Below are 23619 nucleotides of genomic sequence, written 5' to 3'. Positions count from 1 at the left end.
AATATACCATTAGCAGTTGTTTTTTAAGCAACATGCTTATATCGAGATATCAGTTACTTAAATATAATAAAGGAAAGGGGAGAACGGAATTGAAAGAGTAGAGAAAACTATACTGTAGGAGCCAGAATGTGGTACACCCACATTGCTGTTTTCTAAATGAGGATGTATTCTCGTCTATAAAATCAGGAGTTCTGTAGTGAAGTAGCAAATTCTCTCTTCAGTACACACCTGCTCTCTGAGCTGCTGAAACCCATCAATTGTATCTTTTTTCTCCACTACTGACTGGGCATGTGTGTCTTTTTCATTGATCGGCTGCCCATCAAATCGGAATCTGATCTGCCTCCCCCCTCCACTATCCCTATCATCGACCATAGGCTTTGTCAGTTAACTAAGTGATGTGTGGTCTCCATCTTAAAGTACATCAAAAACCATCCTGCCCCATGAGATTCAAATTAACCTGACTTTGGTTCTCAGTCTTAACTCCTTCCTTGGGCTGCGGTGAGTGTTAGAGTCTCTTTGGTTGCTGTTTACAAACAGGTGCTGAGTGGGCTCTGAACCAGGCACAGGCTCCCCCAGAATCAGCTACCTTCCTCAACCTTAACTCGTCTCCTCCGAAACGGACTATCTTGCAGCTTCTGTTTTGACTAAAGGAAAAAAAAAAAAAGAAAAAGAACTTTATTCTATTATGGTTTTCAGGCAGATGATCAAACATTTCAGGTCCTTCCAAGTTTCATATATTTTATTTCATGTCTTCTTTAACAAGAAATGGGTGATGTGATGAACTATTTAAACACAAAACAATACCTCTATGTGCCAGTATATCCACATGCTGATTCTAATGATCATTAACTGAATATATGCAAGGGAATATTTAAAGATGACCAGCCCAAGTAATACCCTGAGGCTCTTTGGACATATATATGATATAGTATGATATGTGTATATTATGTAAGATAATAATAAATTAATACTTACACATGTTATTTTCCAAGCCAAAAGAGCCCTGCATGTCTTAAATCTAGAAATGTTTCTTACCCTAGCCATGGGCCAGCTGATTGTTGCACTGGCAAATTCTGTCTCCTTTGATATGTATTTGGATCAAGTTCAAAATAGAAACAAGGATTCCTGTGTGTCTGTGTTTTTTTCCACTCTTTACTTCAGGTGCTCTCATGGGTCTCTTTTTTAAAAAGATAGGATTGATGTTAACTGAGTGATGCTTGTGGGCTAGAAGTCATCTATCGCATCTAGGCTGGTCTGGGATTCAGTGTAATTAAAACTGGCAAGGACAAGCCTGGGTATGTCATAAACATTCATTCTGTCCCTTGGGCGAACTGTGCAGAATAAAGTGTCAACATTTCTCATCCATCTACAAATTTCTGCTTTGTACAAACCAACAGCACTGGTTCCATTACTGGTGAAAATGCTTAAGTACTTGTCTTGAATATCAGAAAATGATGACTTTGAAGATACTTAGGGTCTTCCATTTTAAGGAATCAAGAGCAGTTTGTACAGCATCATGTAAATCAAGTTTTCTCATGTTACTATGTATCCATTTCCTCCAAATTATCTAAACACCAGAATGTGATTTTTTTTTTTTATTATTTGAGATAGAGAGTAAGAGGGAGAGCATGAACGGCAGGGGGGTGCAGAGGGAGAGGGAGAACCAGGATCCCCCTGAGCAGGGAGCCTGATATAGGACTCTATCCCAGGACCTTACCCGAGGGCAGATGCTTAACCAACTGAGCCACACATGTCCCCAGGATATGATTTTTTTTTTAAGATTTCATTTATTTATTTGACAGACAGATCACAAGTAGGAAGAAAGGTAGGTAGAAAGAGAGAGAGAGGGAGGCAGACTCCCTGCTGAGCAGAAAACCCCGATGCAGGGCTCGATCCCAAGACCCTGAGATCATGACCTGAGCCGAAGGCAAAGGCTTTAACCCACTGAGCCACCCAAGCACCCCCAAAATATGATTAAAAAAAGATTTTATTTATTTATTTGACACAGAGAGCACAAGCAGGGGGAGGGGGGCAGCAGGCAGAGGGAGAGGGAGAAACAGGCTCCCCGCTGAGCAGCGAGTGCCACATGATGCAGGGCCCAGAGCCAAAGGCAGACTCAGCCACCCAGAGGCCCCTAGCATATACTTTATTTAAAAAGGGGGAAAAAAGCTCACTTGAGTGAATTTGAAGATCTAACTTAATTGGCTTAATTAAGCAATTCATGAATTGGGCAGCATACCATCTAGCAAGCATAGATGGCCTGAGGAGCTGTACAAAATGGAAAGTTTTTATAGGAAGGAGGGTGGGGCAAGAAGTTAGTAGCAAAAAAACAGAAAGGAATGTTTCATGCCAGTATGTCTTCTTTCTGTGTGTTGAGGTTGGGGGGGTGTTGGGAGGTGGCCCTCAGGTTTTTTTTTATCAAGGAGGTAACCTCACCAGTGCAGATCAGGAAATTTGAGATGGACTGTGGCAAGGCCACAGTCTGGGGTTAGGTTGAAGCTGTAATTAAGTCCTGGTTCTCTGTCCTGGGGGGCTTGTTTTTCTTTTTACAGATTAAAATGAGAGAAGTGGGTATATGGATTTCCATCTTGAGACCCACGATAGCTGAAGACCAAGGCCCAGAGCCGCTTTAGAACGGGAACTGCGCGGGGCCCAGCTCCCGGGATTGGCTCACAGCATCATTGCACCTCCTCTCTGGCCGAGGTCAAACTCCTCCTCCTTATGAGCAGAATGCTGTTTTCTTCAATGTCACTGGTGGTGCTGCTCAGAGATCTCTTTGTAAAATCGACTCTGACCATTTCGTTTCAGTTCTTGGAGAAGCCGAGCATCTCCTCTTGGAAAAGCGAGGCCATGTAGCGCTAAGTAACAACACGGTGTCTGTGGATTTCCGGCGTTTTGGTGGTGCCAACGGGACACTGCACAATGTGGTACCAACGGGACACTGCGCAATGTGTCTGCCCTGTTGCTGGAGGCCAGCACCAATCAGACGGTGACCGCCAAATACCTCCTGACCAACCAGTCCCAGGGAACACTGGAGTTTGAATGCTTCTACTTCAAGGAGGCTGGAGACTACTGGTTCACGATGGCTCTGGAGGTAGCCCACAATGGCACTCAAGTCAGCCACTGGGAGCAAAGAGCCTTTCTCAAGGTCGAATGGCCCGTCTTTCACATTGACTTGAATAGGACGTCCAAGGCGGCGGAAGGCACCTTCCAGGTGGGTCTTTTCACCCATCAGCCACTGTGCTCCTTCCCTACGGACCAGCCTGACATCTTGGTGGACGTCATCTTTACCAACAGTCTGCCCGAGGCAAGAACAAGTCCAGGTCAGCTGTTGGAAATCAGAACCAGCAAGAGGACAGAACTCTCTCAAGGTCAGTGGCTTCAGTTTGGCTGTGCGCCCGTGGGGCCAAAAGCCTACGTCATGGTGGTGCTGAAGCTGTTTGGCCGAGACTCGGTCATTACCTCCACAGGACCCATTGACCTGGCCCAGAAATTTGGATACAAACTGGTGATGGCACCAGAACTCACGTGTGAGTCCGGGGTGGAGGTGACAGTCTTCCCCCCACTGTGCATCTTCATCCAAGGAGTGATCACGGTCTTCAAGGAGGCCCCCAGACGCCCTGGGGAAAGGACCATTCAGCTAGCTGAAAACCTGCCTGACCTTGGGAGAGAGGAGAACCGTATTCAACTGCACTTTGTTTGACATGGGGAGGAATAAATACTGCTTTGACTTTGGCATTCCAAGCAGAAGCCATTTTTCCACAAAGGAGAGGGAGTGCATGCTAATTCAGAGAAACATAGGTTGGTATTGAAATTTTGAAACTTTTTAAAGCAAACTGGTGCCTCCATGCAATCAAAATTATTCTTTTGAGTTTCATTGGACTTAAGTTTCTGTGAACTGTACCATCATCTTTCTGGTTCACTCCTCATAATATCCTACATGGCCTTACTCTTACCTGAAAAATTAGGACTCATGGGAAGCTGACTCAGCTCACCGCTTACTTCCCTAGGTCTCAGTTTCCCTGCTAGTAAAACAGGGATCATAGGAGCATCTACCTCTGAGAGTTGTGAGAATTGAATGAAATATGTGCGCACAGTTCTCAGCATAACGCCTGGCATAGAGGAGGCACCAATAACTTTAGCCTCTATTGCATTTTATCTTAAAAAGTTATATTATTACATCATATGGCAAATCTATGGTAGGTATGAGCAGAATTCAAAGCTAAATCTCAAATTGTATTTGGTTGACTTCTGGCTTCCTCTCGCTGAGCGTGTCTCTTTCCCATTATATCCTTCTTTGCCGGAATGAGTCTCTGTAGAAGTGAGATTTCAAAGCAAGATTTCTACAAACTTTACACTCTACGTTCTTTGTGTAATGCCCTATCTAATCACAAAGAAGTGGGGTTATTACAATTCCATCCATGCCCCGGGCCCCTCGTTGCAGTTCTTTTCCTTTTCCTGCAAGCCTGGTCTTGGCAAGAGATTCATCTGGCAGAAATTGTCTGGTTTGCTTATAGCTTCATCCCTGCTAAGCTCCAGGCCCCCCGAGGGCCCAAGCCTCTGACTGTGTCTGGAACTCCAACTATTTCTTGCTTCAAATTCACCCATCTCCTCACCTTAGAAGACCATTTTCTTTGACTTTCTCCGCACCCCCTAGTCATCTCCTGGCTTGCATTTACCTCTCCATCCAGTCTAAATTCCATGGCTCATCCCTACCTATCACATGTCTCCTATCAAGAGCCTAAACTCCTCTGCCCTCTTTTCCTTCTGACGCATGAATCCGGCCATCTCCTGGCTGCCTTTGGCACACACAAGCTGCATGGACGGTCACATCCAGGTGGGTTATGCCTCCCCCCTCAGCTGGACCCTCCATGCTGCCCGACCAGCTCTGCCCCCATTCTCTAGAGCAGCTCCCCTCAGACCTCAGCCCCTCCCCCATCTTGACTCTCAGAGCTGAGTTTGTTTCCTGCCACCCAGGGCACCTGGCCATCAAGAACGAGCTCCTTCAACCTCCCACCAAAATGTCTGTAAGCCTACATCCATTGGTCGCCTTTATTGTCACCATGGAAGGAGTGTCACCCCTCCAATGCAAGGTCAGCCTTCTCCTCCACTGTGGATCCCAGTCCCTCGGCTCCTATCCGGAATCCTCTGTTAATCATCATCCCCTCTCTCTCCTCCATCTAACAGTCCTTTAACAGGCTCATGGCCAACAGCCTTGAAATACCTAAAAATATCTCAGTCCTGTGACATCACCCTGGACCCTTACCTCGCTTCCCTCCCACTTCTTCATGGTCTCCCTTGCCGGCCAATTCCACCACCTGGGCTCATCTGTTAACTGCTCACTTCATATCTTAAACTAGATACTGTTTTTTCACTTTTTTTTTAAAGATTTTATTTATTTATTAGAGAGAGAGAGTGCGCATATGAGAGGGGGCAGGGTCAGAGGTGGAAGCAGGCGCCCACTGAGCAAGGAGCCTGATGCAGGACTTGGTCCGGGGACTCCAGGATCATGACCTGAGCTGAAGGCAGTCGCTTAACCAACTGAGCCACCCAGACGCCCCACTTTCTTCACTCTTCATGCACCTGTTAGGTGAGCACCATTCTGAGACTGACCACTCCACATGGGTATCTCTTCCCAGCATCTAAGTGCTGCTGCATAGCTGCCACCCTCACATGTCTCTTGGGCATCTCGGAGTAATTAGACTCATCATCTTACCCCCACAACCTGCCCCTCAGTACAGGCCTTAGCCACCATTTCATTTCAAAGCAGAAGCCCAGCGGTCTTCCTCTTCTTCCTTACCTCCTATAAATAATAAATCACCAAGTCCCATGGGTTTTGGCTCCTTGGTGTCTGAATCTTGGTTTCAACTTTCGTCATCCCTTAGCTAAACTACGGCAACAGATACCTCATTGATTCCGATCCTGCCACTGTCCACCTCACTGTGTCACTGCAGGCAGAGGGATTATTTAAAATTCAGGTCAGCTGAGGCTGCAAATACTTGTTGGTCACCAGGGCACCTGGGTGGCTTAATGGGTTAAGCCTCTGCCTTCAGCTCAGGTCGTGGTCTCAGGGTCCTGGGATCGAGCCCGATGTCAGGCTCTCTGCTCAGTGGGGAGCCTGCTTCCCCCTCTCCTTCTGTCTACTTGTGTGTCTCTCTGTCAAATAAATAAAATCTTTTTTTTTTAAGATTTTATTTATTTATTTGACAGACAGAGATTACAAGTAGGCAGAGAGGCAGGCAGAGAGAGGAGGAAGCAGGCTCCCTGCTGAGCAGAGAACCCAATGTGAGGCTCAATCCCAGGACCCTGGGATTATAACCTGAGCTGAAGGCAGAGGCTTTAACCCACTGAGCCTCTTAATCTTAAAAAGAAAATACCTGCCAGTCACCTCACTTGACAGGAGGATGAGAATCCACAAGACCCCTATGGCTGGGCTACCCAACCAATAGCCGCCATCTCTGGGCTGTGGTCTCCACCCGCCTTTGCCTGGTTGACATTAACCTGTCCCCCAAGTCTCAACTTGGGTTACTCTTCCTTGACCCCACACTAGTTAAATTCTCTTGCTGTAAAGCCAGCCCAGCATCCTTCATGCCTCTGCATGGCATCAGTCGTTTCTGTCATGGCTTGTTCCAGGTCTTTCTCCCCATGCCCCCCACCTCAAGCCCACCATCCTCCTGACAGTGGGGGTTGGGGGGGGAGCTCTTTTGGTGTGAAAAGGCTGCTTGTGCTACCATGAAGCTATTTATGATATTTATTTGACCCACTTAGCCTACCTGCACATGAATAGGTGCTCAATACAGGTTTTATTAAAGTGAAAATCGAATGCAAATTTGGCTGCTGCTGGTAGTAGTAAGAGAACTTGTATTAAAGTAATGTAATCATTTAAGATAGATTTGCCTTTTCAAAAGACGTTACTTGTTAGAAGAAGAAAATCTAACTGAACTTAGTGGAAGCAAACCTAGGGAAATAAAGATATTGGGGTCATTGGTTTAAAGACATTGGGAGCAGGAGGTCTGCTTTGTGGTTCTCTCAGCTATTGGGGTTTCCACAGATTTTTTCTACTTGTCTAAGGACTTGAGTTTCCCCCCCCCAGCAGCAGGGACAAGACAGGAGAGAGAGGCAGAGCAGAGTGATTCTTTGTGTTTCCGGGCTGAGGGTGGTGAGGGGTTCCCTATGGCCTGCAGCAACTTGACACAACTGAACATCAGGGCTGGATGCAGTGCCTGGAGGGGCTAATGCTCTTGGAGACCTCAGGAGTGTGACCACCCACCCATGGCTCTGACTCCAGATATCCAGCGACATTTATGCTAGCAACAGGGACCTCAAGGCCTTCTTGTGTTCTAGTCTCAGCATTTCTAACTAAACCTTGTTCTCTTCTTTTCATTTTCCACTTAAATTGACAGTTGACTTTTTTTGGCAGATGGTATCATTCAGGGACCCCAGTGAACCCACCATGACTTGTGTGAACCACTGCCCCACTGATTTATTAGTTCCTTTCAAAAATGGAGTATGTGTTTGATATGTGTGTGTTTTTTTCAAATATGTCTTCAGGGCTTGAGAGAGTATGTAAATAACAACTTAATATATAAATATATAATAGGTTTTATAGAATATATTATATATATATATATAAAAAAGAAAAAAATATATATTATATATATAGATGATATATAATAGATGTTGCCACAAATGATTTTTTATGATCTTCATTTATCCTACTTAGTGTGAATGTTTCTACTTTTCTCTACAGAAATATTAATGTGTTTGGTAATGGGATGCTGCCTGAGATCCTGCCAGGGGAGTGTTAGTAGTACAGAACGGTAATATAGGACACAGCACTTAGTATCTTATAAAAATAAATTCAGAAATCCTAAATTATGAACACATCTGCCCAAGGGTTTCAGAGAGGAGAGTAATTAAATTTAGGATAAAACTTTTTTTTTTTAAGATTTTATTTATTTATTTTGACAGTTGGAGATTATGAGTAGGCAGAGAGGCAGGCAGAGGCAGGCAGAGAGAGAGGGGGGGAAGCAGACTCCCTACTGAGCAGAGAGCCCGATGCGGGGCTCTATCCCAGGACCCTGAGATCATGACCTGAGCTGAAGGCAGAGGCTTTAACCTACTGAGCCACCCAGGCGCCCTAAGATAAAACTTGATAATTAATGATAGAGGGTATAAAGTCATAGTCACATAGTTTTTTTATTTTTAGCTTATTTTTTTTTTGATAAATGAAAAGTGTATATATTTAATATATAGTTTCCTTGATAATTTAAATTTTTAGACTATCTTGTTTCTGTACTTAGATGGTCTTATTTTTCCTTCAAAATGACTGACAAGAGCTTTTTACTAAGAACAAGAGAACTATGAACCCTGTCGTTTCCTTTCTATTCACAGATTGTGTGTTATCTTTAATTGTCTGCCAGAATCTTTTTAAGCTACTCGTCCACTTTGTGAGTTACTTTACCTAAAACTGGAAAACTTAACGGTTTTCTGAAAGTGAAACAGTAAAGCCTTCTGAAAGTTAACTTTTCTTTTGGCATTCCTTAGGAATGTCCTTTCAGGATATGTGACATAATGGGTGTGATCCTCTGACATAATAAAGCTAATGTTTATTTAGTGGATTACATTGCACCAGGTGCTGCTCTAAGTGATCTATAAATATTAATCTGTTTAATCTTCATAACAACCTTTTGGTTTAGATTTATTATTTTGTCACTTTCATGGGTGAAGAAATGGAGGCACAAAATTAGTAATTTGCCCGAAGTCGATGGTAGTTAAGTGGCTAAACCACTCCTGGTGCTTGATTGGCTTTTTCCATTATTCTGTACTGCCTCCCGTACAGTCAACCGTCAACTCATGAATTACACAATATAGAGCTTTTAGAGTGAAAGAAGTTATAGTATTTCCTCCTCATCTCACTGGTTTATCTCGTGCTGTCCACCCCTCTTGATAGACACATAACACACTTTGGAATCCACTGGCTCAGGCATAAGCATGATTCAGCCATTATAAGGGAGCCTTTTTTTGTGCACAGTAAATCCGAACTGCTTATCCAGGTGACTGCTCCATTTGCTGCTTTTAGTTACTCACTCTTGCCTATAGAAACTTTCTTATAAGCATGTTTTGCTTAGTTGCTTTAGTTTTTGAGCAAAATGTCTTCCAGGTGTGAGTATTCAGGAGCAGTATTCTTTCAGATAGTCTTTTTTTTTTTTTTTAAGATTTTATTATTATTATTATTACTATTATTTTTAGCAGAAAGAGAGAGATCACAAATAGGCAGAGAAGCAGGCAGAGAGGGGGAAGCAGGCTCCCCGCTGAGCAGAGAGCCCGATGCGGGGCTCAATCCCAAGACCCTGATATCATGACCAGAGCCGAAGGCAGAGACTTAACCCACTGAGCCACACAGGTGCCCCCCCAACTTTTTTTTTTTTTTTTTTTTAAGATTTTATTTATGTATTTGGCAGACAGAGATCACAAGTAGGCAGAGAGGTAGGCAGAGAGAGAGAGGAGGAATCAGGCTCCCTGTTGAACAGAGAGCCTGATGTGGGGATTGATTCCAGGACCCTGAGACCATGACCTGAGCCGAAGGTAGAGGCTTAACCCACTGAGCCACCCAGGCGCCCCCTTTCAGATAGTCTTGAGGCATGTAAACAAATCTGCCTTTTCCTATTCCAGACAAATTTTGCTCATTCAGAATTATTATCCTCTATAGTAGCTGAAAGGTATTTATCCTGGCCAAACAGGTTTGTTATGCAGTGTGAGTGCTTGTATGGACATTTAACCAGGGCAAATCAAAACAGCTTTCATTCATGAAGTAAGAGTATTTGGAATATTGGTCATTTGCTCTTCATTTCTAAAAAAGGATGACTACCTACCATTAGCATCGACATGGTTGGAACTGGAGGAGATTATGCTAAATGATTATTTCAAGCAGAGAAAGAAAATTATCATACAGTTTCACTTATATGTGGAACCTAAGGAATAGCATGGAAGACATTAGGAGAAGGAAAGGAAAAAAGAAGGGGGTGGAATCAGAGAGGGAGACAAGCTATGAGAGCCTATGGGCTCTGGGAAACAAATGGTTTGGGGGGTTTGGGGGATGGTTCAGCCTGATGACAGGTATTAAGGCGGGCCCGTATTTCAAGGAGCACTGGGTGTTATACTCAAACAATGAATTATGGAACACTACATTAAAAACTAATGAAATACTGTTTGGTAATTAATACAATTAAATAAATAAATAATAATAATAGTAAAATAAAAAATGAACTACAGTTATCTAAGGACCTTCCATTTGCTTAGTATTTACTTCAAAGTTATTGGTAGAAAGCTTCAGGGAACAGATAGAATTACTCAAGGTATTTTTAAAAAATTGCCTTATTAAATTAGTTAATTGCTTTGAGAGATTTCCTTTGTTTCCTGTTCAGTTAATTTCATTTAGAAATAAAAGGGCATAAGGTGTAGCTTAAATGTTTCTTTATTTTTTATTACTGATTGTCCTACAAGTCATGATTTTACTTCCAAGGGAAAAGGGCACAGCATTTCAAAATGTAAATTTTGACATTAAGATTCATGCTTTTACTAAAACTTGTTTTTTTTTTTTTTCTGGCCACTAGTAATTGGAATTTTTGTTTTTTGGTTGACAACTAACTCTATATATTTATGTAGATTATATTTATGTGAAGTAAACAAGATTTAAGAAAGAATAACAAAGATTCTTAGTATTTACAGTTCTGCCTTTTGTGGTCTTAATATGAACATAAGGATAAACTATGCATTGGCTTAACTTTAAATTGAGATTTCTCAGTGGTAGAATTTCCAGTAGATTTTCCAAAAATCAATCACTATACTTTAACTCTGAGAGGCTTTAATATGAGTGTCCCAGAGCTTTGCAAGCATGGGGGGCTTAGTGTCTGAATAGCTCTGAAGCGTAAGGACAAAGCGGGCCCATTGTTCTTCCATCTGAGGAGCTGTAGTGTGATCTGAAGACACAGAACCAATATTGTGTTCAGTTGGACCTCTGGATGGAACATAATTACCACACCTCAGTTGATGTTGGTCCAGCATGGTGGTTTGTAATGCTCACACTCCTGTGAAAATCCCAGAGACTTTTAATTGCTATGAAGAACTCATATTCCATGACTCACTCCAAAGATTGCACCACTTGGATTACCTGAGAATGTATTTTCCCTATGTGCTCTCCTTATATCTTTGCCATGCTTTCTATACTTTTGACTGTATCGAGTTTTTGTCCATAAAGCATGAAGAAAGACTTTTATACAGAGGGTGTTTTTGTGCCTAGGAGTGCAATGACTTGAGTCTTGAGGTTGGATGGGTACTGATAGAGAAGGTACTGATAGAGAAGATGATTTTTTATAGGGAACTGGTTAATTATTCAATCTGGCAGTGATTCAGTATATTCTTGGAAGAGCTGTTTGCATGTGTCAGTCAGTAATAACTGTCCTGGGAGTATTTTGTATGTATTTTGAAGCTCTGATGTTAGGTGCATCCCCATTTAGCGTTGTCAAGCTCCTTGCTTAATTGATCCTTTTATTGTTATGTAATGTCTCTCTTTATCCCTGGTAGTATTTCTTCTTCTGCAGTTTACCCTGTCTGATATTAATATAGCTACTCCAGGTTTCTTTTAATTCATGTTCACAGGTATAACTTCTCTCATCGGCTTACTTTTAACTTATTTGTATATTATATTTAAAGTAAGTTTTTTTATTAAAAAATTTTTTAAATTGGATATAGTCAACACACAATGTTACATTCGTTTCAGGTGTACAACATAGTGATTTAACTTCTCTCTGTATTACGCTAGGCTCACCACAAGTGCACTTACTGTCTGTCACCATACAATCCTATTACAATATATTATTGACTATCTGGGTAGTTTTATGTCTATTTCATCTGTTCTTTGTTTCTTTTTCCTCTTGTTTCTGCCTTCTTTAGTATTAATTGAATATTCAATTTTAAGGTTTATACCTTATATATTTTTTAGTGGCTTATACCTTAAAATATTTTTAGGTGGTTGTCCTAGAGTTTGCAGTATATATCTTTGACTTTTCTTGATCTATCTAAGCAATAATATTTTGCTTCACATGTCATATAAAGACCTTATTAACAGTATATTTCTAACTCATTAATCCCATTCTTTGTGATTGTTCTCATAAATTTTACTTTATATATGCTGTGAACAAATAATACTAGTTTTCTTTAGCAATTCTATTTTAGAGCATTTAAAAATAAGAAAAAAATGAATTTTACCTTTACCTTCATAAATGCCATTTCCAGCACTTTTCAGTTCTTTGTACAGATGCAGGGTTTTTGTTCTGGTATCATCTTCCTTCTGCCTGAAGGATTTTCTTTTAACATTTCTTCTGGTGAACATCTCCAGTAATTAATTTTATTCATTTTTGTTTCTCTAAAAAGTCAATTTCTCCTTAAATTTTAGAAGATACTTTCACTAGATAAAGAATTCTGGTTTGGTCATTATTTTCTTTCATTACTTTAGAGTTATTACTCCATCATCCTTGGCTTGCATGACAAGAAGCCTACTGTATTTCTAATCTTTATTCTTTTGCATGCAATGTATTTCCACCTTCCACCTCCCTTCCCTGCCACAGCCCTCAAAGTTTTCTGGGTTTGGTTTTTAACTATTTAAATATAGTATGATTAATTTTTTTTTTATTTTTTTTTTTTTTTATATCCTACCCCCCATGTTTTCTGAGCATCTTGATTTAACTTACTATCTTTCATTAATTTAGGAGAATTCTTGGTCATTATTTGATTCTCTTTTTTTCTTCTGGGATTCTAATGACATGGATGATATCCTCTTTGATATTGCCCCTCAGCTCTTGGGTAATCTTTTCTATTCACTCTTTCTTTTTGAGCTTTGTGTCTCTGTCTGAGTGATTTCTATGGATCTATATTCAAATTTACTCTTTATTTCCTCAGCTGCATTGAGTCTACTAATGAGCATTCTCTGAGAAAGCTATCTTCATTAATTAGGGATGTTTTTCACTTCTTAGCATTCCATTTCCTCTTCTCAATTTACAAATCTCTAGTGAAATTTTTTTTTTATTTTTCATTTATTTATTTGACAGACAGAGATCACAAGTAGGCAGAGAAGCAGGCAGAGAGAGAGGAGGAAGCAGGCTCTCTGCTGAGCAGAGAGCCCGATGTGTGGCTTGATGAGCAGGCCCTGGGATCATGACCTGAGCCGAAAGCAGAGGCTTTACTTCTATGAGCCACCCTCTTCTCCCTCTAGTGAAATTTTTCATCTGTTCATCTTGCCAACCTTTTCCACTAAAGTCTTTAATATTAATCATAGCTATCAGAACTTCTCTCTCTGATAGTTCCAATATCTGGGTCACATTAGAGCCAGGTTTCTTGATTACTTTATCTCTTGATAGTTTTTTTTTCTTGCTTCTTTGTCTCATAATTTTTGGTTGAAATTGGACGTTTTGATTTAGAACTGTAGACACCAATAAATAGTATTTGTGTGAGGAAATGGGCATACACCTGTTTTAGCTAGGCATTTAGTGTGGGGATTGGGTCAATGTACTAAGGAATTAAGCTGTGTTGGGGTTTTGCTGTTGCTATGGCCATCCTTGGGGAATGACAGAGTTTAGAATTTTCTAATGTTGCTTTGCAGTCAGAGTAGGAGTTGGCTTACCAGAGGATTTTCCTCCATGCTTCTGTTGCACCCTCAGTTTAGGCTTGAGCCTGCACATAAGAGAGGTTTTCACCTGTCACTCTTGCCCTTGCCCTAGCAGTAGGTTGTTGTTATTGATACTTGGAAATTACTAGCATGCTGCAGACTAGGGGTTGGGTGTTGGGAGCTAGAGAGCTTTTTCTTGTTCCAGTTCATTAGTTCATCTTAGACAAATGCTGTGCCCCTGAGTCTCAGAGATGGGGCCTTCTTGATGATCTTGCCCCTCTCCAGTGATAGAAGCTCTCTAAAAGTCTGGCCCCAGTATATTTTTTTGCTCCTTCCAGGGGTGAAGGATTTCCTTCTTTTTCCATTCCTTAGAAGTACTCTATCTCAACTGGTGCTCTCAGAATGACGGGGCTTCTGCTTTGTTCCCAGTGGTTGAGGCTCTTGCTGGGAGAGCAGATGGGGAGAAGGATCCAGGTAAGGTTTGTGTGTTTTCCACAGTGCCACTCCTTCCAGCCTCAGACCTCCACCACAAGAGAGGCTTTCTCTGGTCTTGCACCTACCCTCAGTCCTTCTTGTGAGCATTTGGTGAGATCCATGAAGAAGAGCCTGCAAGTGGGTACAAATTCCCATTGGGTTTGTGGCTCCCAGGGCTTTTGTTTCTCATGCTAGCCCACACCAGGATTCTAGCAGTTCATTATATTTTTAGATGACTTCTCACCAGCTTGTATGAGGCCTGGTGTCCACCCAAAGAAGCTGGGTTTGCATCCTGTCTTTCCTTAGAGGAGCCTGACTTTCCTAACATTTCAGGCCATTTGGTTGCCCTGTGAGCTTTACTCTAGGATAGGTTCCAAAAAGGTTAACATTTTGTAAATTATACAGCTTTCTTTTTTTTTAAGGCTTATTAAACACTCTTTCCAGCTTTCCACATCTTTGGGCATGTTTTTATTTACTGACTTCAAGGCCTGAGATTTAAGTTTGCTGCTTCATTTGAGTGCAGTTAAATTCTGATTCTCAAATGAACTAGCATTAAAAGCATGGCTAATGTCCTTGCAGAAACTTGGGGACTGTGGCAGCCGTGGAGCCAATGTAGTACCACGTGTGGGGATGGTGTCAGAGAGCGACGCCGCGTGTGCCTGACTTCCTTCCCCTCCAGACCTGGCTGCCCTGGAATGTCCTCGGAGACCTCCCTGTGTTCCCTGGAGGAGTGTGCTGGTAGGTACCTTCTTTCTTTGGGAATCTTTCCCCAGAGGGACTGTTGAATCTATGCCCACCTGAAAATCAGCAACCTGAATTCACTGACACTCTCTTAGTACTGCTGGCTTTACTAAGACTGTGTTCATTAGTGTGTCTCTGACTGGGATTATCTCATCAGTGAGATGACAGGGGATTGACCAATGTGGAAGATAAGGCAATGAGAGGCAAATTCTCTAAATTAAAGATTCAGACATCTGAAAACATTTTTAAAAATACAAGCAGGGGGATGATCATTTCTTCCTAAGATATTTTTGGTTTTCTTTTTGTTTTCTTATTTATCCTTCCTTTACTTCTCCCCACCAAAGTTGCAGAAGAACATATCATCTCAGAGAAGCCTGAGGGGACTACGTAGACCGTTATTTGTCAAAATGGGGCAAGTCACGCCATCTTATCTTCTGAAGGCCCTATGTTTACTACCCCTACCTAGGGAGGAGAAGGTGCGGAGATTTCTTCTTGTCATCACCTAGAAAGTGGCCTTTCCTTCATCCTTTCAACATCTTGAAGGCACTCAGTAGGTGCTCCGTGAGTATTTGATGTAAATGGTTTATAGATGTGATGCTGACATGGCTTCGTTTGGTTTGCTTCAGCTTATGGAGTTGAATTCCATTCATCTGCTACAGGTCACAGTAATAAGGATCCTTGCTCTTCCCACATACCATCTCACCAACTGATCAATAGCCAGTCCCCGCAGTTAATTTGCTGGCCTTTGCTCTGTTCCTGACCCTTAGATAAAGTCCTCTGTCACTTCTTCCGCTCTCCAATTCGAGGTTAGAAAACCGTCCCTAGTTCCTTGTCCGTTGGGGTCTGGAGGAGTCAGATGTTTTTTTGGTGTTTGGATCTCAGAGCATCTTTTAGCCAAAACTACCTGGCAGCAACATCTTGGCCAGTGTCCCTGCCTGTGGCCTAGGAAGTGCATTCTTTCTAGCTCATTTTTCCAGCCAGTGCTGTAGGCCTTGTTCCCTTCATTCCAGCATCCTGAGGGTGTTCCTTCTTCTGTTTTTCATCAGACTCATGCTCTTCTGCTAGCCCTCAGTCTGTCCTGCTTCTTTCATAATCCCTTGACCACACCCTGAATCTCTTGTTCCTCTGGTTATATGTCATATTATTTTCTAAGGCTCTTTTCTCCATCTACTCTTCATTCAGAAGTCTCCCTCACTTTCACAGCTCCTTTCTTGGGTATAACTACCTTCAAATACACCCATTCCTCTCAATTCTGGGATGTCATGTTGTGTTAAGGTATTCCATCTAGGGCACCTGGGTGGCTCAGTTGGTTACCCGTCTGCCTTCAGCTCCACTTCTGATCTCAGGGTCCTGGGATAGAGTCCCACATTGGGCTCCCTGGTCAGCAGGGAGTTTGCTTTTCCCTCTGTATCCCCTGCCCCAATTTGAGCTCTCTCTCTCTGAAAAAATAAATAAAATCTTTTAAAAAAGATATTCAATCTAGAATTCCATAATGAATGAATGAATGAATGCAATTGAATTTGGTCAATTGTCACTGACTTCTACTGTATATTTAGAAATGACAACAATATCAACCTTTTATTGACCATCTGCTATGTGCTAACACTTTAAATACATTACCTCACTTATTTGGGACACTGTAGCATAGAGAGGGTAACTGACCTGCCCAATATCAATAAGCTAGATAGCAGAGGACTAGATCTGACCCATACTAAGCTACCTATCTTAAATATCTTGCCTTTCTAAACAGGCCAGTTTAATTTTCTGGAAGCATCCACACCCCAGAATTAATAATAATTTTTGAGGATACGTGAAATTATTTCATGTTCTGATGTCCTAATTCTTTAATACTCAATGGGAACTAGAAAGTTATATATTATAAATTAGCAAAAGGTTAAGTGCTATAGGCATGCCTACTTCTAATGTAAGTGGTCCTTAGAGTTATGTTTACATGGATAAAAATGATCATTTCTTCCAAGTGTTCTTCTCCCTATTTAATATATTTCACACTCTTTGGAAATGTTAAAATCTGTTCTCAGGCTGCTCAGCATCAAGAAATCTCCTTTACTTCAGGTGAAGGAGGGAGTCGATGAAGCAGAGAGGGCTAAGGTCAGCAGCTCTCAGTCTTTTCTCCAGCCATGTTTTTGAGGAGCCAGCCACAGTGAAGGCTAACAGCTAAGTAAAGAGGTCCACCATGCACAGGTACATTGCTGCTTCCCATGGACATAAGCCACCACTGCACATGGAAGAAGTGACAAGTCAGGAAACAAATCTTTCACCATCCAATGGTGTTCACTTGGTTGCAAGTTGGGAGTTTTGTTTGTCTTTGAAAGAATGTCTGCATCGAGTTTTATGTTAGTTTGACCATCTTATTCAAACAGGAGTGGGAGAATCCATCGCCATTACACCCACATTCCATCCGGTGGGATATTGACCATTTTGCCATTCCCTTTTTAAATGAGTTAACCTAACATTTATCGGATACCAACTGTGTATAAGTTATTGCGACTGGGGCTAGGAATATCTAGATAAGACATGTTCCTGTCTGGAAGGTGCTTATGATATAGTTGCTCAGCAGGCATGTAAAAAGGCATAATATACAGCACAATGTAGAGCCTGCAGTGAGAAAGGTATCCACAGCTTGCTCGGGAAACTTGCAGGGGTGAAAATTCATGCTGGGAACACCTCCTTTCTTGGAGGTGGTGATATTTGAGCTTAAGTGTGAAAGCAGAATAGGTGCCACCTAGGTGAGCTAAGTGAGAAAGGGAACTTCAGCAAAGGGAACCATGGATAAAAGCACAGAAGAAGATGGCACATTAAGAGACCCAGAGAACTGAAATTAATGTGTCTAGAGCATAGTGTGCCAGGAGGTAGTGGTAAGAAATGAACTCCTGCAGGTGGCAGGAGTCAGATCCTGAGGGGCCTTGAAGGTTTGGCCTGTATTTCAGAGGGATGTCTCTCAGGGGTAGTGTGGAGAATACATCGGAAGGGCTAGGAGTGGCAGCAGCAAGGCCATTAAGTCTTTCAGCAACCCAGGTGAAAAATGAATGGCCGTAGGGATGCAGAGGAGACAAGGACTCAAAGACTCTGGATATGTTGAGTGATGAAGAGGGAAGAATTACAGGTGAAAACCAGGATTCTAGTACTGGCAACTGCATGGACACTTGTGCCATTTCCTTGAGATTGGATATATTGGATGAGGCACAGATTCTGGGGGAAAATTGATGAGTCTTGGGCATGTGGAGGTGAAGGTGTTGGTAGGACATCAGTGGAGAGAGCAGAGCTAATGGACCCAGGTTGAGATCTAGATCTCCTTGCTCCAAAATTCCTGTTCTTCTCTCTGAAGGAGCAGTATCATTGAAACCAAGAAGAGAAAAGGTCAGAGAAAGTGTTGGGCAGTAGCCTATACTGCAGAGGTCAAGGAATGTCCAGACAAAACTTCTTTGAATTTAGCTATTAGGTGATTACTGACATTGGCAGAAGCCATTTCACTGGAATCCTGGAGGCAGGTTGCAGGAATCAGAGGTGATGTGGAAGCAGTAAGTCAGCAAATGCAGACTCCTTTTTCTGTAAGCTTGGCTAGGAAGACCAGGAACAAGATATGAGAGTTCTAGAAAGTTCTTTTTAAAGTAAGAAGAGCTTGAACATGTTTCTCTGGAGCTGCATAGAGGAGAAGCTGGAGATCATTGGTACAGAGCATTGATCCCCCGGAGAAGGGTGACCTAGAGAGCACTTGGTAGACTTGCCTTTGTAGGAAGATACTTCTCCCACTAATTCCATAGGGAAAGAAGTGAATAGAAGTGTGGCTGATCCTAAGTTTATTGGGGAGAAGACAGCAGGAGGAGCTGGGAGAGGGGTACACTTGCCTGATAGCTTCTGGTTTTTTTGTTTGTTTGTTTGTTTGTTTGTTTTGTGATCCAGTGGAATTCTGAGGAAGAGGGTAGGTAGAGTGCTTGGGGAAGTGGTGAAACGTGTAGGGGATGGAAGCGAGTTGCTTAGGAACCCATTTAAAGATTTGCAGGTGGTCAGGTTTGGGGGCTGTCAGTATATAGAGGTCCTGGCCTGCATGGGTGTATTATTTTCTCCACCAGGTCTCAGGGCCTGGGTGCAGCAGCTAATAATTCACATGTCTTGTTAATCTAGGGATGGACTTTTGGTGTAGAGCAGGGAAAGGGGTATGTCTCAGTACTAGAGGTCAGACAGTTGAGCTTATTGGCAGGAGAATGGTTTGCGTGATGGATCGTGAGTGTGGGGTGAGTGTGAGAAGGATGAGTAAGTGAGAGAGGAGAATACTGCTCAAAAGTGAGCTATGAAGTTTAAGATTTTGGAAGAGGAGCAGTTGCAGACAATGGGAAGGTATGATATGTTGGATGGACAGGTAGGCCTGGCTAGGGGATGATGAGGAAGACTGAGACCCGGGTGCTAGAGACTGATGGCTGCCATGAGGTTGGGAGATGACAGTATTGAGAGGGGAGTAGGTGGCTGGTTTGAATAGATGGCATGGGTATCAAAAGAGTAGAAGACACCTTGGATATTACCCTTAGTGACATATTTATGGATATATTTTTCCTCAGGCAAGGGAAACAAATGTAAAAATAAACAATTGGGACTGCACCCAAATAAAAAGTTTTTGCATAGCAGAGGAAACCGCCAACAACACAAAAGGGCAACCTACTGATTGGAAGAAGATACTTGCAAATGATATGTCCAGGAAGGGGTTAATATCCAAAAAATATTAAGAGCTTTTCCAACTTAACACCACACAAGCAATCCAATTAAAAATGGGTGGAGGATATGAATAGATGGTTTTCCAGAGAAGACATAGGGATGGCCAACAGGCCGATACAAAGGTGTTCAGCATCACTAACCATCAGGGAAGTGCAAATAAAAATGGCGATGAGATATCAACCTCACAGTAGTCAGAATGGCTAGTATGAAAAAGGCAGGAAATTATAAGTGTTGGTGAGGATGTAGAGAAAGGAGAACCCTTGTGCACTGTTGGTGGGAATGTAAATTGGTGCAAACGCTGCAGAAAATAGTATGGAAGTTCTTCAGAAAGTTAAAAATGGAAATACCATATGATCTAGTAATCTGCAACTGGGTGTTTACCTCCAAAATGAAAACACTAAGCCTAAAAGATATATGCACCCCTACGCTTATTGCAGCATCATGTACAATAGCCAAGATATGGAAGCAACCCAAGTGCCCATCAATAGCTGAATGGATAAAGAAGAGATGGTGTAAACAGACAATGGAATATTGCCCAGCCATAGAAAGGATGAGACCTTGTCATATGCAACATCATAGATGGACCTAGAGGGTATTATGCGAAGTGAAGTAAGTCAGAAAGAGAAAGACAAATACCATATAATTTCATTGATTTGTGAAATCTAAAAACAGAGCAAAACAAATAAGAAACAGACTCTTAAACACAGAGAATAAACTGGTGGTTGCCTGAATGAAGTCGGTGGGTTGGATGGGCAAAATAAAGGAGATTAGGAAGGACAAACTTATAGTTACAAAATAAGTAAGTCATGGAGATGCAGTCAGTATATATAGACAGGTAGATAGATTTTTAAAGAATTAATTAAAATTAAGAGTGATTAATTAAAAGAGTTTTTATATGGAGGTGAAAGAGTTAGTTGAAAATGGCAATCAGGACTGGGGAGAGTGAGGAACTGTCCCTGCTGCTGGTCCTGTTTGCTTAGAAACAAAGTATGTGTCACAGCTTCCACCCAAGAGGGTAGGCAATGGGAGGTCATGGTCATGGACATGACACAGAGAACTGGTGCTGGTAAAACTGTGCAGGCAGGTGACTGGAAGGGCTCGCAAGGTGGACAGTGTCAAGGAGGAAAGAGGAGAGGGTGGTAGCATCAGCTGGTCTCAGGTTCCCAGGTGTTTCAGTGGCAGGACAGGCTGGATCCCGGGTGGCATCTTGTGGCTTAATGAGACATTTTGATGACCCTGGACAAGCCAGTTGGAGAAAGCAGGGAAGAAAAAAAACAAATCAACGGTCCCATAGAAGGAAGCAAGGGGACTGGACAGCTGGAAACAGACTGAGAAACAGACGCTTCCACCCTCAGGAAATACAGTTCCTGGTTATTAAATGTGAGTTGCATTACATTACCTAAAGACTGATTTTCACCTATTAATTTCCCAAGATATAAAATTTAGGTACAACCTATCTGAATTACTTTGCATGTCAAGTTTTATACTTGGTAGAATTTCCCGCTGTGCATCTCAAAGTACATTGAACTAAAGCTATCCAGGTTTACCTTATCTTAGGCAAAAACCTTGATTTTACCAGGAAACTTTCCTTATGCTGCTGCTTGGTGGAACATTTGGGACACGTTGTCAGCAGGAGCTGGCGAGCCCAGGGGTCCCCCCACCCCGTCCCCGATCGTGGTTTAACTGCTCACCTCCTCTCTGTGGGTCCTGTGTTCTGGTCTGCTTTAAGCTGCCAGCAGGGACACGTGCATAAGGCCAGAAATCCCAGTCCCTGTTTATTCTTTCTAGAACTGCCAGAGCATCAGAGCCAGCCTCTCCCAGCCATAAAACCACGCAGGCGAGCCCTACTAGAGAATACCCATCTGTTCTTTCTTTCCTCGTAGCTCTCCAGCCATCCAGCGCGTCTCCTCTTCAGCCCCAGGGCCCCGGGAAGTCCAACAACGTCGTGACGGTCACGGGCATTTCCCTGTGCTCGTTCATCATCGTCGCCACGGTGCTCATCACGCTGTGGCGGAAGTTCGGCCGCGCCCCCAAATGCAGCACCCCGGCTCGCCACAGCTCCATCCACTCCCCCAGCTTCCGGAAGAACTCGGACGAGGAGAACATCTGCGAGCTGAGCGAGCAGCGCGGGAGCTTCTCGGACGCGGGCGACGGGCCGGCGGGGGGCCCCGGGGACGCGGGCATCCCCCTGACCTACAGGCGCGGCGGGCCGCTGTCCGCGGAGGACGACGCCTCGGGCAGTGAGAGCGTGCAGTCCAACGCGCAGAAGATCATCCCGCCGCTGTTCAGCTACCGCCTCGCCCAGCAGCAGCTCAAGGAGATGAAGAAGAAGGGCCTGACGGAAACCACCAAGGTGTACCACGTGTCTCAGAGTCCCCTGACCGACACGGCCATCGACGCGGCCACCGGCCCCCCTTTGGACCTGGAGGGCCCCGAGGAGGCCGCGGCCAACAAGTTCCGGCTCAAATCCCCGTTTGTGGAGCAGCAGGCGGCGGCCAGGCCCCCCTCCAGGCTGGACCTCCCGGTCTGTGCCGCCAGCTGCGCGGTCAGCCCCAGCCAGACCGTGATCCGCAAGTCGGCCCTGAGGCACGCGGGCGGCAGAGGGGCGCTGCCCGAGAGGAGCCACCCCAGGGGCTCCCACTTCAGGAGGACCGCGAGCTTCCACGAAGCCAGGCAGGCCCGGCCGTTCCGGGAGCGGAGCATGTCCACCCTGACCCCCCGGCAGGCCCCGGCCTACGGTTCCAGGACGCGGACCTGGGACCAGGCGGAGGAGCGATCTCGGCCTCAGAGTCGAGGAGCTGCCCCGTCCCCTGAGAAACCGGACCATTTCCACGGGGCAGGTGCAACCAGAAGTCCATTAAGTCCTCCCCCTAAATCCTACAGCCTGGGGCAGCCCGCGAGGAAACCAGACCTGGGGGATTGCCAGGCAGGATTGACGGCCAGCGGTGAGAGAACGGAGCCGCACAGAGCCCGGAGGGGCCCGTCCCCCAGTCACAGGAGTGTCTCGAGGAAGCAGCCTTCTCCCACGGCCCCCAAAGAGAGCTACCAGAGGGTGAGCCCTCTGAGCCCTTCTCAGTGTAGGAAAGACAAGACAAGTGTCAGAGCTTCCCAGCCCAGCCTGAGTTCGCCTTCTATGACAATACGTCATTCGGCCTTACCGAGGCAGAGCAGAGGATGCTGGACCTCCCGGGCTATTTTGGGTCAAATGAAGAGGATGAAACCACAAGTACACTCAGCGTGGAGAAGCTGGTCATCTAGACCCAGATCAGCCTGAGACTTCACACAACTGGGGTCCTTTGCCTGGCTCCTGGTATCAGTGGCTCACAGTGTTCTATGGACTATATTATGTAGCTATTTGTACATGGGGGGGGGGGCGGGTAACTCAAGTGTGCATATGTGTTTTAATTCATAAAGAAGTTACTTAGCCTGAACTTTTCCATTTGTTATCCCAGTTCCCTTGGTTTATTACTAATAAGTACAATAGTAAAATTTAAAGAAGAGTGAAATAGGGCTCGGTCTCTCATGTGGGTATGAAAGAGGGCAAAGGTGACTTTAAGCATGAAGTGCTTTGAACACTTCCTTGGCAGTGTCCAACATGAAGTAAATTTGGGAGTCTCCACAACAGTAAGGGCTAGAACAAAGTTAACTTGCCAACAGAGCTCTGGATTATAATTTACTAAGTCATAAATACTTAAGAATTTAACTCCTACATGGGCAGTACTGAATGGCTTTCATGTTTAGCTGAAAGGCTGATTATATTCCAGGCTTTTATGCCAGAGTTAGGGTGATATCTTCTAATTTTGATTATGCAACAAAGAGTTCTGGGCCTTGACACAAAATTATGCCCAGTTAATTCAGTTTTGGTGATAATAAGAAGCTGATTTTTCATAGTAAGTCACCTGAAGACCTAGCCATATACTCATAATTGTTTGTGCAAAAAGACATTTTAGGGACGCCTGGGTGGCTCAGTGGGTTAAGCAGTTTTGGGTCAAATCTCAGGGTCCTGGGAT

General features: G+C 43.6%; 1 protein-coding gene across 1 annotated transcript in view; it reads left to right on the top strand.

Moving 5' to 3' along the window:
- The window catches only part of LOC123392233 (thrombospondin type-1 domain-containing protein 1-like), a 34493-nt gene extending 11378 nt beyond the window's left edge, over window positions 1–23115 (top strand). Inside the window, 6 exon segments of the mRNA XM_045080555.1 lie at window positions 2809–2930; window positions 2933–3652; window positions 3654–3801; window positions 14720–14878; window positions 21493–22697; window positions 22700–23115. Of these exon segments, the coding sequence (XP_044936490.1) occupies window positions 2809–2930; window positions 2933–3652; window positions 3654–3801; window positions 14720–14878; window positions 21493–22697; window positions 22700–22867 (2522 nt within the window). The 3' untranslated portion in view covers window positions 22868–23115.
- The last annotated feature ends 504 nt before the right edge of the window (window positions 23116–23619 follow it).

This window comes from Mustela putorius, unplaced genomic scaffold, assembly GCF_011764305.1.
Source record: "Mustela putorius furo isolate JIRA1106 unplaced genomic scaffold, ASM1176430v1.1 tig00000461_pilon_pilon_pilon, whole genome shotgun sequence".
NCBI lineage: Eukaryota > Metazoa > Chordata > Mammalia > Carnivora > Mustelidae > Mustela > Mustela putorius.
The sequence above is the reverse complement of the archived record's forward strand: the minus strand, read 5'-3'. Positions and strand labels throughout refer to the sequence as shown.